The sequence below is a fragment of the Chiloscyllium plagiosum genome, unplaced genomic scaffold (assembly GCF_037043375.1).
Source record: "Chiloscyllium plagiosum isolate Xiang-an unplaced genomic scaffold, Cpla_swu_hap1 HiC_scaffold_5, whole genome shotgun sequence".
Taxonomy (NCBI): Eukaryota; Metazoa; Chordata; class Chondrichthyes; order Orectolobiformes; family Hemiscylliidae; genus Chiloscyllium; species Chiloscyllium plagiosum.
Window position 1 is genome coordinate 8,974,889 of NW_028270143.1, and position 17,806 is coordinate 8,992,694.

The window sequence follows — 17,806 nt, forward strand, 5'->3', positions numbered from 1 at the left end:
TTAATAAAATCATTTAGTGAAGTGGGTTACTAAATAATTAAATAGAGATTAACCTTTGCCAAATATAAATAATATCAAAAACAGTATTTAAAAATAGAGCTTATTACCTCTACAGCTGGAGATTGACAGCAGCAATATTTTTCCGCTTGTTTGTAAACACAATTTCCCAAATGGCTCAGTGGTTAGCACTGCAGCCTCACAGGGCCAGGAACCTGGGTTCGATTCCAGCCTTGGGCGACTGTCTGTGTGGAGTTTGCACATTCTCCCCGTGTCTGCGTGGGTTTCCTCCAAGTGCTCCAGTTTCCTCCCACAGTCCAGGTCAGGTGGATTGGCCTTGCTAAATTAATTTCCCGTAGTTTTAGGTGCATTAGTCAGAGGGAAATGAGTCTGGGTGGGTTATTCTTCGGAGAGAATATTCCTTGACCATCTTAAGGTCATCCAAAATTCTTGGATATTGTTGGGCCGAAGGGCTTGTTTCCACAATGTAGTGAATCTATTCTGTTGAGCAGGGTGTGGCCCAATAAAGAACTGATTAGCTTTAGGTAAAGACGTGGATCTTGATTCAGATCCTACTTTATTTCAAAGGTCCCTGTACCTTTGAGAAATAGGGTGAAATGATATATTAACTATGTTGTGGCTTTTTAAACGTTAGAATGTTGTTGATTGCTTCAGAATAGTTTGAATGGTCTGTACTACTCTGGAATTTGTCACAGCTATTGAAATGTGCACAATACTTTCAGAATAGGTTGTAGATATGGTTGTGCCACTGCCAGGTAGTTAACCACAGATCATCATTATATCAATTAGATAGAATTCTATCAATTAGAGTCCAGTTTCCAACCAATGAGCACTCTTCCCTCATACAATATAAATAATTGGTATTTTTGTGAATGTTGAGAGTAAGATGAAAAGCTTCAACAAAATATCTCATTGATATATAGATGTAGTTCTGCCAATAGATTGTGACCCATCCCTACTTTAATAGATTGCATACGTGTGTTCTGTGTTGGTCCCTTAGATATGCATATTATATTGTTAGTTCCATTCCAACCTGTCATAATACTTGAGATACAAAATTATTTTCTCAATAAGTTGTGGCATAAATATGTCTCTGGAGAATGAGGGATCACAACTCCAATTTGTATTTCAATATCACTTTTCATAAAACATCCTGATGAATTTCTCAGGTACTTATTAAAATGGGAACCAAGATAGACTAGGAACAATGAGGAGAAATGATCGAAAATTGTAGCTGGAGGCATGGTGGTTCAGGGAGAGAATCATAGACTCTATGGTCTAGGTAGCTAAAGGTTTGCCCTTTGAGTGATTAAAATTGGGGATATTTAATAGTATGAGTATCTCAAAGGCTATGGGACTAGAGGGGATAACCGAAAAGAAGGGGGATTTTAAAATTGAGATGTTGCTTCATCAGGAGTTAGCATAGGTTAACGAATACATGGGTGAAGGCTGAATGGAATTTCTTTTGGGTTAGGACACAACAGAATTTTGGATGACCTTAAGATGGTCAAGGATAGAATGTCGGAGACTAACTAGGTGTGTGCTTTGGAATATTCAAGTCAGGGATGAAAACGAAAGGTAAGTATAATGCATTGGTCCAACTTATGGCAATCACTGCCAGTATTCCCATTGCAATGAATTCTGGGTCAGTTATATATTCATGTAAATAGATTATGATATATAAAAAGTGTAGCAGCTGTTATCTAGACAATATGAACATCATATTCAAAGTAAAGATTAGATTAGATTGGATTACATTACATTACAGTGTGGAAACAGGCCCTTCGGCCCAACACGTCCACACCGACCCGCCGAAGCGCAACCCACCCATACCCCTACATTTACCCCTTACCTAACACTATGGGCAATTTAGTATGGCCAATTCACCTAAAATTAAGGTTTTCTCTACAAAAGAAACTTTTTGATAGGCTGACCATCTCTTTAATACATTTAAGCTTTCTCCTCCCATTTATTTCCAACTATTTTTATTCTGTGGTTTTGTATTCCAAAGCACTGTCTCAGTCAAATGTAAAAGTGACTAAACTGTAATTTTAATCCTTTGCTACTGGAGTTTTGAATTAATAATGACATTTTGTTTAGCTATTAAAAAAACTGAAAAAGACAAAGCCACTGACTACGCCAATTACTACCAAGGATTGTGGGATTGCTCAGGAGATCAGTCTGATGAACTGTCTTTTAAACGTGGTGATGTCATTTATATTCTTAACAAGGTAAGCTTATTTTCTTGGATTAAAAGCACTATTAATCACTGATTTGAAAATGTTAAACCACAAGGTTATTAATTGGAAATAGTGGTAATTTATTCTTGAATTTATATGAGCACTGATGTATACTTTTAGATGCATTCATATTTGTTCTTTACTACACTGCAGTTTACAAAGAAAAACATTTAAGTGGTAACAATGAATTTTTATTTTAAAAAACTATTTTGATATTACAATATTCAATTAGAGCATCAGTTCAGAATCACAGGAAATCAGAAAAAAAAACTCTTCAATGTTTGGAGTCATACCTAGCACAAAGAAATATGGCCTTGGTTGTTGGAAGCCAATCATCTCAGTCCTAGGATATCTCTACAGGAGTTCCTTAGGGATTTGTCCTTGGCCCAAACATTTTCAGCAGCTTCATCAGTGACTTTTCCTCTATTACAATGTTGGAAATTGGAATGTTTGTTCATGATCAGTGTTCATTTGCAGCTGTTCAGATAATGAAGCTGTCGATATTTGTGTGTGCTTATTTCCATTCAAGCTGCACTCAGAGGCATCTTGTAATTTGGTGTCCACTGAAACATTAGGTTTATGATGCTCAATTCAAAGAGATCTAACTTTATTTATTCTCTATTACAAGAGAGAAGCTTACAGGGTTTACAGAAGGGATTGCTTGGGTTGCAGGTTTCCCTGTAGTGGCTGATGCCGTTTTAAAAAGAATTGCTCATTAGAAATGGTATACCAGCATTTATTTCTTAGAGGCCATTTGAGAGTCAACAACATTTCTGGGTGTGCAGAATCACAGATAGCCAAGATCGGGTAAGGACAACAGATTTCCTCCCCTAAAAGACATTAGTGAAAGATGTCTGTTTTTACAATAATGAAGTGGTTAGACGGCCGCTATTAGACTTGCTTTTAATTCCAGATTTTTTTAAAAACTGAATTCAAATTGCATCATGATAGGATTTGAATCCATGTCCCCAGATCATGAACTTGAAGTTCTGGATTGCTGGTCTAGTGACGTAATCACTACACGAACACCTCCCCTGCAGGCACTTGGCTTTTGCAAGTGTGGCATGCCAACTCTGTCACATAACAGAACTGAATGTGATATTGTTCCTTGAGGTGGTGTATTATGATAGTGCATCACTCAAATCAGTGCCCAGTATCCTGGCAGCAATCGTAATCCCTTTATCCTGTGGCAGTCTGTTAAACCTGCTTCATTCCAGCTACCACAACAAGTTAAAGGCTGGTTACTTGGCAACAAATGTAAATAAAAAATTAAAGCCATAAGAAATTTATATATAAAATGTATACTGTATTCACATGTAAACTAATGCACATGCGCATACCCTTAATGTCAATCTTCCATGTTTCGTTATCTATCCTAGTTGTCCTAAGCAGTACTGCTTTACTGCCTGCAGCATGCCGAGTGGAGGATTGTTCAGTTTCAGTGAAGGTGACCACAATCAGCAGCTCTGGGCCTAGAAGATCCAACTTCAATCTGCACAATATCTGTGTGGTTGTGGAGTTGGATTTCTAAGTTGGCTGGCAGACAACAGCGATTTCAGAGTGGCACTGATGAGATGTAAATGTTGTCTTCCTCTGAAGGAAGCAGGTTATATCTCCATGTATCCATTTTCAGTCCTGTCAGCTATCTGAACAGTTCATTAAATAACTGATTTCAGGCCTGCTGTGAATTCTTGAAAGCCTCTTTGAACACTGGCTATGATGCCAATAGTCTTGAGTTTGATGGCAGCAAGCTGACCATTCACGATAAGCTGCCATTCAAGCTCAGACTAAGATTTGAGCATGAGTGCTTGTTTTGTAATAGAAGCAAAGACATTGACCATCAAATGCTGATTGGCTCCACAAGTGCATTAATTGTTTTGACCACCAGTACTATGTTTGAAAGGATGGACTCCAGATTTTGTTAAAAGCACCTGTGCCCACTTACTGCTGGACACTTCTGTTTTTCCTAACATTAAGTGAAGTCTTTCTGGCAGACTTCCTAATGCATCAGACATTTTGTTGTGTTTAACCATCACTCCATTCAGCTGCAGCTTAGCTACTGAAACCCTCATCCTCTTCAACAGAACATGTGCACAACCTCACCATCTGGCAAGCCATGGCTGCAGCCTCTTACTACATGCAGGTTCAGCTACTATCTAGCCTCTAAGATAAGTGCAGTGCTATTGTTTGTTTTATCATCAGTCTCTTCTTGCTGTTCTTCCATTACCTGGCTAGGTTACACGTCTTGTATATCTGAAAAGAAGTTGGACTAGCAATACTTTTGTGCCAAAAAGGTGAGGTTGAAGAAGCTAACAAGTATATGCTATGTCACCTGCAGCTTGCAAGTCAAAAAGTATGAGGGAATGAGGAGGAACTGGACGTGAGAAAAAGAAATGTCCAACGAATCCATTTTAAATGATTTCTGCCTGGGGTTGGCTGTACCAGTAATGGCCTTCACCTTCTTTTCTGGCAGAGTTAGCATGTTGAGGTGTGCATCTCCCTTCCAGTTAGTTCCTTCAGCCTTCAGTTGTTTAGACTTGTCCTACAAGAAATAGTATATGTCAGCGATGGACAATATGTTTGTGTCACAATTATGTCATAGTTGAGAGGTTGACTGCATGTTGTGATATATGGGTATGAGCCTCACAAAAATGTTGTGGAATTAAATATATGTATGTTAAGCATATGTCCTGGTTGATAGCAATTTCCAGTAGACTCGAGAGGGGGTGTGGCTAGTGGTCCAGTTGGTAAATTGAAGATGAATTACTAATGTGCTATTACCAAACTTGCAAGCTTCATGCAATTCCCCCCCATGGGTAGAGGCAATGCCATTTTCTTTGTCATGAGAGTCTTGCACAAGTCCACCTTCTGCAAGGATGGTACAGAACTGAAGGCACAGGAGCTATTTGTAAGGTAGAGGTGCAGTTCCAAAATGATGGAGCAGATGTTGATGGCCAGTTGCAACAGCCATTATACAGGTTGCAGTCAGCCACAAGACACAAGCCATTGAAGATGGATTCTTTGAATTATTTCTCCTTCTCACATCCCAGTGTCTCCTCCATCATCCAATCTCTTGACTTGCAAATTACAGATGGAATAAGCATATACCTCTTGGTTACATTTTTTTAAATCTACTGCTTGGTTTGTTTTGCCAAATAAGTCTAGTAGTTTTGTTTCCAATACAAAGCCCAAAATATAGAAAAACTTGAAATTGGAAAACTCAAGGTGATAAGTCTGCAAATGATGCTACTGTTCTAATGTTGCACTCTGTGAATTTTATCTGAAGATGTCATTTTGCGAAGTGCCGAGCCAAGCGCAAAGTTTAACTGGTCAATAACAATTGGTTATAGAACTGATTTTGTAATGTATCCGTGAGGTGTACTGCTGATTCTTGAGACTGAGCAAGTAGAGAATTTGGCACTTACTCTTCAATCCCAAAATATTGAATTTTATCTTTCCAAAGGTATTTTCAATATCAAATTAAGATTGAATCAAAGTACAACTGACTTTAACAGCAAACTGTTCATAACATAGTTTGATTAATTCTTATCTACAAATGTTTGTAAGTCCAACCTATGAGTCTTCACTAATAACTGACATTTAGCCTAGTTTGTTGCAGTTGGAAAGAATTCTGTCATGATTCTCTTCAGAACAGCTGAATTATTAGCCACTGGGCATTTCATCTATGAAACAAGTCTGCAAACAGTTCACTCATTTAGAAATATCTGTACTATTTGCTTCTCACTGCACTTATCATTTAATTTACTTTTGCAAAACCAATCAATATTCAAACAAAACAAAGGCTGTGAATCACAATAATATCAGACTTTGTGATTTGCGCCACCTGGTGCACATATAACCAGCTGTGTCATTAATGTTTTCTACAGGGAATAAAAAAAAGCTTAATATCACTCTTTGTATTTCTCATTAATATTTGACTGGCTACAGTTTAAAAATCTAAATGTTGTAGGAACGTTTTGAAAATAAACTGTCAGGAATAAAATTGCATTAGTGTAGTTATTTGTTACATTTTTGTGTCCTATATTTTGCTTATGCATATTGTGGTGAATCTGAGGACTTAATTAGTCTTGTTCCTTTCACTGAGTTCAGGTATTTGAGAATGAACTAAAAATACAGTACATAATTTATTAAATCTAATCTTTTTCATCTAATTTACAATAAAATTTCTGTCCTAAAGTAGAGAAATGTGAAATTCAGTTGTATCAATGTCAGGGTTTTTTTTGTCCAAAGCACTATATTTTGTATATGGTTTTTACGTCTATGAAAATCTCTGCTTTGTTTTGCTGACTAAAAATTGTGATAGTGGAAGAGTTCATTGATAAGGTGAATTTACCCTGAATTTAAGCAAATCATCTAGGTGCTCTCTGAATTGGAGGAGAGCTATATTATTCAATAAATTGCCTTTCAGAAGAGACATTAGGTGGAGGCCACGTGCACTTTCTTAATAGATGAATTGTGCCAAAGAGAGAGAACCAGGGATATCTTTTGATGTCATTGTTTGCATTCCCCCTTCACTCAACATAAAGCAGAATAACTGGTCGTTATTAATGCTGTTTGTCAGATTTTGGATTTTCTAAGTTTGCCATGTATGCCTTCATAACAACAGTGGCTGCATTTCAAATTCAATTCCATGAATTTTAAATCTCATATGGTATTCTAAGAATGTGACCATTCTTAGGTGCCCATATGAATTCACATTTTTACTTAAATGAGAATGTATGATCAGTGGTTATAGTAATCATGTGATCATATTTGAGAGTGCCAAATGTAAAACAAAATCTGTAAATAACCAATGGGTTAATCACCCATTGTGGTTGTAATATTTCCAATTATATAAGTGACGGAAAACAAATATTGTCTTTCAGCATGGTGAAGTTAATCATTTTTGAATCAGATTCATTGACAATTTAAAGCTGGCCAGTTGGATGCCTCTTGAACATTCATTCCCTTCACCAACACTGCATGGTGAGAGCAATGTGTGGCACCTGCAAGTTTCCCTCTAAGTTGTGCACTATCCTGACTTGGAAATGTAGCATGCCCTCCTTTGTTACTGGATCAACATCCTGGAACTACTTGCCTCTTACCTAATGAAGGAGCAGCACTCCGAAAACTTCTACTTTTAAATAAACCTGTTGGACTATAACCTGGTGTTGTGATTTTTAATTTTGTCCTCTCCAGTCCAACACCGGCACCTCTGCATCATAGTTTAAAAAGGCAGCTCCTCACTACCTTCTGCAGGGCACTGGGAGATGAGTAGTGAAAGCTAGCCTAGACAGCAATGTCCACATGCCGTGAACAAATATTTTAAAAGTATACTCCCTGCTCCTTCCCCATTGCCCTGTAATAGTTGCTTCAACTCTCTTTTGAAAAGTATTAGTGAATCTGCTTCCAACACTCTTGCAGCTAATACATTCATATGCCAACAAAGCACAGGTATTTTTTTTTTCTTCTTTATATTGTATTTGTTTCTTTTAACAAGACCATAAATCTATATCCTCCGGTCATTGGCACTTCCATCACTGGAGATAACTTTTTTTTCCCAATTCAAAGAACTTCACAATTTTGGACACCTCTATAAAATCTCCTCTTAACCTTTACTGGTGGAGGGGAGCAGCCTCAACATTTCTGCTAGCACAACATAAATTATACCCTAGTCACTGCTCCTATTCAAATAAATCTCTCTGGGCATTCTCCAGCAACTTATCCTCAAGCGTTGTGGTGAGAGTTGAACACTAGTGTCCCTGAAGGTACTTCACCAGTACCAGTGTTTTATAAAGATTTATCATCAGTATGCTTTTGTGCTCTGTTCCTTTGTTAATAAAACCAAGGATGGTGTTTACCTTTTAACAGCCTTCTCAATTTATTTCTGAACCCTCTTGAAACTGAGCCATAAATGTGGTTCATGTCGCTCTTATTCTTCCTATCGAAATATGCCACATCATATTTTTGAATTATATTTCAAGCACCATGTGTCTGCCAGTTTTACTGGTCAGTCTACATTGTCTAGAATCTTTTACATTTAATACTGTCATAGAATCTTTGAATTATAGAGATGTACAGCAGAGAAACAGACCCTTTAGTCCAACTTGTCCATGCCAACCAGATATCCTAAATTATCCTAGTCCCATTGGCTGGCATTTAGCCTATATCCCTCTTAAACCCTTCCTCTTCATATACTCATCCAGATACCTTTTAAGTGTTATAATTGTACCAGCCTCCACCACTTCCTCTGGCAATTCACTCCATACATGCACCATTCTCTGCTTGAAAATGTTGTCTCGTAGGTCCCTTTTAAATCTTTCCCCTTGCACCTTTAAACCTATGTCCTCTACTTTTGGACTGCCCTTCCCTGGGGAAAAGACCTGAATGTTCACCCTATCCATGCTCCTCATGATCCTTCTCATTGCTTAACTCATTTGCATATTTTATCATCTGAGAAGTTCAAAAATATGCTAAATTTACCTATATTCTAGTGATTAGCACATAACTGAAAACGCTGTGGTCATAATAATCCACCTCTGATTTTTGAATGGAGCCAACCTTACAATGGTATGGTTTACTGCTATTTCTCTGTTTCTGTCCCTTAGCTAATTTTGTAATCTTAGTGCCTCTGTCCCTTTCATCCCGTAAGCCTCATTTTTACTAACAACCCAATAATGTGATACTTCTGTGACATGCCACATGAATATCATTGTGAAAAATACCCTTTAAGTATATAACTAAGCAAGATTTGTAAGTTGTATTGCTGTGTCTATCAACAGAGTTAGCTTCTTCCAGAAACCAGATCAGTTGGTCTGCAGAAGTTTAGATAAAGAACCAAGCTGTTTCTTTCCTGGACATAAGAAAGTAATATTTGGTTGGGAATTTCTGAAATGTACCTAAATTCAAATAAGTTTCAGACCCAAACATTTACAAATGTCACATGCCAAATCTGTTGATGTTTAGCAAGAAAATGTAGATTTTGTAAATGCTAGTACAAAACAAACATTAATTTATAGTATTTCACAAAATGACTATTTGTAAATTTTGGATCCCAGATTTAAAGGTTGTAAAACACTGTTCCTACATTTAGATCGAGTCTTACATTAAGAAAATGGTGAAACTTGTCCCCGCTCCCCATAACTAAGAAGTGAATCTGACACACTTTCAGCTAAATGCAGTTCAACAGAGAAATTGGAAAGTTTTGCTGTGCTGGTGCATCTCAAGATTGAGCACTCGGCACATGTAATCAGTGCATTGTGGAAACAGGCTATTCAGCCCATCGAGTCCACACCGACCCTTCAAACAACATCCCTCCCAGACCCACCCCCTACCCTATCCCTCTAGCCCTGCATTTCCCGTAGCTAATTTACCAAGCCTGCGCATCCCTGGGCACTATGGGCAATTTAACATGGAAATCAATCTAGCCTGCACATGAACATGATAGGTATTAAATTGTACTTTGCCTTAGCGTGCCCATTTGCCACCAGGTGGTGGGGATCCCCAGTGGAGGGCACTCTACGCGGGAGTCCTCCCCCTTTCTCTCGGGGATCTGGGCTGGAGGGTGCTGCACGCAGCGGTCCCCTGCAACCGCAGATTGTGGTGGTTCACGGACTTCCAACCCAACTGCTTGTTCTGTGGCGCTGTGGAGTCCGTGGACCACGTGTATACTAGGTGTGGGCATTTTCTTAAAAACCTCCTCCTCTGCTTTTGGTTGCACTTCAATCCCACGCTCCTGATCTTCGGGCACCCGGTACGGAGGAGGGAGGGCAAGTCTGAAGACCTTCTCGTGGGTTTGCTCCTGGGCCTGGCCAAACTGGCCATAAACAGGTCCAGGCAGCGGGCCGTGGAGGGGGTTGTTAGGGCCGACTGCCTGCCCCTCTTCCGCGATTACGTTAGAGCCCAGGTGTCCTTGGAGAAGGAGCACGCGGTGTCGACCAACACCCTGGAGTTGTTCAGGGAGAGGTGGGTGCCGCAGGGAGTGGAGTGCATTATTTCCCCCTCCAACTCTATTTTGATTTAATCCCTGCCCTCCCCTTCACTGTTTGATCACACAGCATTGCCCTTTGATGTGAAGGGCACTGCTTGTCACTGGCCACTCGGGTGTTTCCTTTCTTTCTGGTGGTGGAAATAAAGATTCATACACCTTGTGTCTCTCACTGTGTCTCACACCTGCACACACACAACATGGGTGCTGGGGGAAAAAGTAAGCACTACCGCAGTTAGGCGGTAGTGTGGGGGTTTTAAAAAAGATTTTTAAAATTGTGGCACTTACTAGATACCCACTAAATCCAGGAAAGTTTAGGTGTAGCTCATTCAAGTTAGTTTTTAATTATTTGATTAACCAATAAATACTACCTACCAATCTCTCTGGCACTGAAAACTATGTTTAGAAGAGTGGAATCTAAGCTGACTCTGACTCCTTTCTGTACAGGGATGTACAAGGACCATTATAGATTTCTCCCAATAGCTGCCTCGTAGAGCATGTCTTCCACCTCCTTCTCCCTTACAAATCCAAACTGAGATAGAATCCCACTCAATGGCCCACAGAATGAATGATGAACTTATTTTGTTTTCTGCTTGAATTGCAGGTCTAACTGTTATCCCTGGTTGGCTTCCTCAATTTGGTGCAATCTAGTCTGCACCAAAACAAAGCTGTAACTGCCTCTCTCAGTTCCCAAATTGAACGGATTATTTCAGTCTACAGATGCAGATCTATAAATTAGGCAAAATCATCTTCTAACCAAGACTCCACCTTGAGTCACTGTTTCTATGGTAACAATACTTTGGGATTGTTCAAACAAATCTAAACAAATTATTTTAACTTCGGTGCAACTCCATGATTCTGTGACTTGTATGAATAAATGAAGTTGCATCTTTGAGATAAGCGCAGGTTAAGTAAGCCTAAGCTTTTTTGATTTGTCTTTATATTGGGTGTGTTTATCAGTTTCCTAACCAGGCTTATCTAATATTGAAAAATTTATTCCTTAAGCTAAAAGTTATATTCTTAAATATGAAATATGAGCTAGATTTTTCCAGAAGCACCCTATGGAAAATCTATCTCAATCTTCCTCCCATTTCATAATACTTTCAGGTTTTATGCTATCTGTGAATTTTAAAATTTTACCCTGAGTACTCACATCCAAATCATTAATATATATCAAGAAAAGCAGTGTCCATCGTGCCATCCACTGGGGAACCCAATATATATTTACTACAATCCAAAAAAAGATAACTGACCAACATTATTCCTCTGTTTCCTGTCATTCAATCAACCTCCTATTCATGCTACCATTTTTATTCCACAACCTTCAACTTTGCTGGTAATTCTGGTAGTTTAGCAAATGCTTTTCTAAGTCCTTTTATAATACATCGACCTTCTTATCCGCATCAAACATCCTGTTACTTCATCAAAAATATTAGATGGCATTTGATAATGTTTTGTGTTAAGTTTTTGTTAGTCACTCCGATCACACAAATGTTATTTTTTTGCCATCTTCCACCTTGTAAATTCTTGGCACATGATGGACAATGATCGTCTAAGTTATATATCCATGAATGTAAGCATTTGAATTGATGAAGGGAGAGATGTTGGCTGGTTGCCTGCACTTTGCCAATGCTATTGGATGGTATTTTGATGATGTGAAGAAGGGCAAAGAGTGGACGTGGTATTTATTGGTGGCATGGGTGCAGTGGTACAGTTTAAGTGAACCTTACATTAATAAGGCATCCTTAACAGCACTGTGAACAATTGAATGCAAATATTCCTACCACCTGTTTTCTCCACCTCCTTGATGTTGCCAAATCTGTTAAGTACGGCAAACCGCAATCACTCTAGTGAGCCTAAGTGATGTGTATCAACGAGTGTTTCGTGCTCTGGCCAGGCACTGCAGAATTAAAAAAAAAGTTACAATATAAAAAGAGGTCATTCAGCCTGTTCTATCAATGCTGTCTGTCTGATGAAGCTATTTACCCAATGCGAATTCCCAGCCATCCCCAAATAGCCCAAAACCTTCCTTTTCAGGTAATCTAATTCCCTCCTAAATCACTCAGCTGAACCTGCCTGCACTTCATTCTCACGCAATGCATTCCAAAGCACAACTGCATGCTACATGCAAATATTTTTCCTCGCATCCCTATTTTCTCCATTTCAGCGTGAAACAGGCTGAAATGCTCAAACAGTTTGATGTTTAAGGAGAAGGATGTGTGGGAAATTTAGGAAAACATGGGGTTAGATTAGTCCCCTGGACCAGATGGGATATACCCAAGGATACTGCAGTAAGCGAGGGAGGAGAGTGCTGCACCTTTGGCATCTTCGCTGTCCACTGGCGTAGAACCAGATGATTGGCGGGTAGCAAATGTTGTTCCCTTTTTCAAGAAAGGGAATAGGGATAACCCTGGGAATTACAGACCAGTCAGTCTTATGGCAGTAGTGGGCAAATTATTGGAGAGGATTCTGAGAGACGGGATTTATGATTATTTGGAAAAGCATAGCTTGATAAGAGGTAGTCAGCATGGCTTTGTGAGTGGCAGGTCATGCCTCACAAACCTTCTGAATTCTTTGAGGATGTGACAAAGCACATTGATGAAGGTAGAGCAGTGGATGTGGTGTATATGGAGTTTAGCTAGGTTTCCCATAGTAGGCTCATTCAGAAAGTAAGGAGGAAATTTGGCTGTCTCGATACAGAATTAGCTGGCCTATAAAAGACAGAGGGTGGTAATAGTTGGAAAGTATTCAGCCTGGAACTGGGTGTACTGCAGGGATCTGTTCTAGGACCTTTGCTCTTTGTGATTTTTCACAAATGACTTGGATGAGGAAGTGGAAGGGTGAGTTCATAAAATTGCCAATGACACAAACGTTGGTGGAGTTGTGGATAGCATGGAGGGCTGTTATAGGTTGCAAGTGCCATTGACAGGATGCAGAACTGGGCTGAGAAGTGGCAGATGGGGTTCCTTCTGGAAAAGTGTGAAGTAATTCATGTTGGAAGGTCGAATTTGAATGCAGGTTACAGGGTTAAAGGCAAGATTCTTGGCAGTGTAGAGGAACAGACATCTTGGGCTTCATGTCCATAGATCCCTCAAAGTTGCCAGCTAAGTTGATAGAGTTGTTAAGAAGATCTATGGTGTGTTGGTTTTTATTAGCAGCGGGATTGAGTTGAAGAGACGTGAGGTAATCCTGCAACTCTATGAAGCCTGATTAAACCACGCTTGGAATATTGTATTCAGTTCTGGTCACCTCATTATAGGAAGGATGTGGAAGCTTTAGAGAGGGTGCAAAGGATATTTACCAGGATGCTGCCTGGACTGAAGGGCATTATGAAGAAACGTTGAGGGAGCCAGGGCTTTTCTTATTGCAGCGAAGAAGAATGAGAGGCGATTTGATAGAGGTATACAAGATGATGAGAGGCTGGCCAGAGACTTTTTCCCATGGTGGAAATGGCTGTCATGAGGGGGCATACTTTTAAAGTGATTGGAGCAAGGCTTAGGGGAGACGTTGGAGGTAGGTGGGTGCATGGAATGCACTGCCAGCAGTGGTGGTAGAGTCAGATACATTAGGGACATTTAAGTGATTCTTGGATAGGTACATGGATGATTGTAAAATGAAGGGTATGCAGGTTGGTTTGATCTTAGAGTAGGATAAAAATTCGGCGTATCGAGGGCTGAAGGGCCTGTATTGTGCTGTACAGTTCTATGTTTCTCTTGGCCAGTTATTTTAAGTCAGTATCCTTTTGGTCTTAATGTTCCACCAATGAGAATAGTTTCACCCTACTTATTCTATGCAGGCTCTTCATAATATTGTATAATTCTGTCAAATTTCCCCTAAACTTCTATTCTGGAAGGAAAACCATCCCAACTTCACCAATCTATTTACATAACCCAAAATTAACATCTCTGGAAGTCTTCTCGTGAATCTTTACTGCACTATCTGTAATGACTTAATATATTTCCTAAAAACTAGAGACAGTTGAAGCTGAGCCAGTATTATATACAAATTTTGCATAAATACCTTGCTTTAGAATCCTGTGCCCCTGTTAATAAAATCTGTTAAATAAACAAGACTTGATCTTGGCTTCGAAAAATCCAGAAATTGAAAAGTTTTTAGGCAGTTTGAGGACATCTGAATTTAGATGCCAGTAAAGTTTTCTCCCGGAGTAAAGGAAATTGTTCAGACCAAGTAAGGAAATAAGTTACTTTAATAGAAAAGTTTACTTTGTGAAACTTCCAGTGATGGTTACAAAAATCTGCATTGGTTATTCAAAATTGACAAAGTCTGAGTTGTGAGGATTCAAGTAAGAAGATTTCACAGCTCATAGGACCAGAACTGATGATAAATTAAGTCAATTCTGCAGGTTTAGTAGGGAAGAAATTTCTTGGGAGTTTTGGGGAGTAGATAGGATTTTGATTTGCCATTTGTTTTGTAACATTTCAAACTGTTATATGTGGAATGCTTGATTTGTTTTATTTTAATTTTTAATAATAAGCTTCTATTTTATTGTTAGAAAAGGATATATACAGCCTAGTGTACTTCAGTTTCAATGGAAAACCATCATGTTAAAGAACAAAAAAAATCTTTCAAGGTAGATTTCATAGAATTCTTATTTGTCCATGCTGCAACATTAACTGTGAACATAATCAAATGCCTTTTGAAAGTCCTTGTATACCACCTCAAGAGCATTGCCCTCAACAACCCTGTCTGTTGTCTCACCCAAAAGCTCCTTAGTTAAGCATATTAGTTAAACATTATTTTCGCTCTCTACTGCTGTCTCTTAATAAACCTTCATTTACTTATGTGACAATTAATTTTGTCCTGATTAGGTTTTCCAGAACTATCCCCACGAAAAGTGTAATTTAGTGCACTGCTGACCTGTTCCGTTACTCATCTGGCATATCTTAGAAATTCATTGCTAAATTGTTGGGCTGCTTTAGTCAACTTTCTGTTAGGTGTCATGAACGAAGTTTTCAGTCAGTGTCCTTGTTGTCTGGTAAACTTGAGGCAGTCACCCCTTGAGTCTGCTTCCAGGTACAAGGAGATTGAGGGGTTGGGCAGCTGGATGAACACATAATAGCAGTTGCATGAGAATCTTATGCACGTCTGTATGAAGAACTTTTTGTAGTCTCATGTCAACAACACATACAGTTGACAAAAAGTGTTGATTGCTTTGGGGCTTATCTGGATTACCACGTTTGTGTACTCTGGTACCTTGTATGTCTCAGTAAGAATTGCTGATTAGTCAAAGATGCAAGCTGATGGTTGCCCTGTTTACATAGATCTCTAACTCTGTGCAGAGAAGGCATCCTATTTTGTGTCCTGATGAATATGTATTGCTGTGCAAAAATGTTTAAAAACCTGTGGGTGGCTGTACACATACAATCTGAAGTGCACTGGCAAAATTTGGAAGGTTATATTATAAAATAAATTACATTTCATTATACGACAATGCACAGAGGTATAGTTGACGATATCTAAAGTGGGTCTGTCTCAGGTTGGAAGGCTATGATCAGGGGGGAGCACAGATGAGACCACACTGAGTGTCATGTGCAATCTGGTCCCATGGCCAAAGGAAGATAAATACTTGCCATAATGGGACTGCATGGAGGTTCACCAGAGTGATTCTTGGGATGGTTGGACTTTTCCATAAAGAGAGATTCAGGGGACTGGAATCTTTGAAATAAGAAGAATGAGAGGGAATCTCATAAAAACTTACAGTCTGTCCGGCCTGTCAGAACTTTATGAAGGGATGATGCTTTCCTTGGCCTTGAGGTCTCAAACAAGGGCAAGCCATTTCGGATGTGATAAGAAAGAATTTCTCACAGAGTGATAAATGTTTGGAAATCTGCACATGGAGAACTGTGGAAGCTTAGTCATTAAGTTCAAGAGAGAGATTGGTAGATTTGTAGTTACTAATGCCATTAAGGGATACGGGGATAGCGCAGGAAGATGGCTTTGACGTAGATGATCAGCCACGATATTGAATGACGGAGCAGGCTTAAGGGGTTGTGAATGGCTTACTCCTATGTTGTTAAGAAATTCCTCCCTCACTCTATTTGTATTTATATTTTGCAAATGCATGAATTAGACTATTTAATTTTTGCACAAGCCGTATTAACTGTTTTGAGGCATTGAGTCAAATGTTTATGGAGAGAGAAGACAGAGGAAGGGAACATGTTAATTTACTGCAACTTCAGGAATGAATGTGTCTAAAAATTCAACATCAATTTCCACATGTACTTTGCCCAGTTCTATCTCATCATCACCCTTTGAACTCTCCACTGCCTTTAAATGATGAAAAGACTTATTCAACCTTGATACTAAACGAACAGAAATTTACTCCAATTAAATATTGGAAAATTGAAGCCATTGTCTGCAGTTTCTGTTGTAAACTCCAATCCTTAGGCACTGCAACAGTCTCCCCAGCAACTGCCTGAAGCTGAACCACACTTCATAACTTCGGTGCCTTGTTTGACTCCAACTTCCTACCATATACTGATGCTATCACTAAGCCTGCCTTAGTTCCATCTCTGTAACACCTATCTCCATCCCTGTCTCAGCTTACCTGCTGCTGAAGACTTTATCCTTGCTTTTGTTACCTCCAAGTTTGAAGATTTGAAAGCACTTCTGGCCAGGGTCCATAAATCTCTGGTCATCCAAGGCTATCCATATCCTAGAACAAGCTAGTTTGTGTTCACTATCCTCCTTTGTTTGCTCACCTAAATTGGTTTGTGATTAAGCAGTGCTTTGATTTTGATATTCTCATCCTTGTTTCAAATCCCTACGTGGCCTTACTGTTCTGCTTACCTGTAACCTCTTTGAACCTCTCAACCTTGTAAAGTAGATTCACTCATTAATTTTGGCTTGTTGAGCATCCCTGATTTTACTTGCTTCACTATTGATAATCATGTCTTTAATTTCCTGGCTGTAAATGCTGGATATCCAACGCTAAATCGTAATCACACTTCCAACCTTTTAAGGTTTTTCTTTTTTTATTGACCAGCCTTTTGATCAGCTGCCAAATATCTCCTTATTTAATTTACTGTTGTATTTTGTTTAATAATGATCCTATGAAGCACCGCCGGACATTGTGTTACGTTTAAAATCATTATTTAAATATATGCTTGTTGAATTTAAGGGCATTTCATCAGTTGATATTTTTCATTCATACTGTCTCACAATGTCTGGAAATGGTGCCAGGGAGTTGGAGGTAAGGAGTTAATTTTTAGGGGTAGGTTTTTAGAAGAGGAGGAGAGAGAGATCACAAAGGATATGATTTGAACACAATCTCATTTAAACATTGTAATTACTGAGTCACCTCATGATTTGCCAAAGTTAAATCAGAAATAATGAGTTTGTGATGGATTGGGTTAAGTTTTCCATTTTAAGAATTAAAGTCCTGCCCATCCTCAAGACTAATATCCAAACCCCACCTCTCCATTTATTCCATTGCTGATCAATATGCAAATCTATACTAAAAATGTTACATAGAAATATTGCATTCATATAAAACTTTTCATATCTTCAGTGTGTCTAGCATCTTTATGCAGTCAATGGA

At 38.9% G+C, this 17,806-nt stretch overlaps 1 protein-coding gene across 5 annotated transcripts in view; it reads left to right on the forward strand.

Moving 5' to 3' along the window:
- The window catches only part of skap2 (src kinase associated phosphoprotein 2), a 277,534-nt gene that overhangs the window by 229,522 nt on the left and 30,206 nt on the right, over nt 1–17,806 (forward strand). For 4 of the 5 annotated variants that reach the window (XM_043689567.2, XM_043689565.2, XM_043689566.2 and 1 more), the window contains exon 11: nt 2,119–2,249. In XM_043689567.2, the coding sequence (XP_043545502.1) occupies nt 2,119–2,249 (131 nt within the window). Of the gene's footprint in view, nt 1–2,118; nt 2,250–7,144; nt 7,423–17,806 lie in introns of those variants that run through there. The other variant, XM_043689568.2, reaches the window with a different exon arrangement.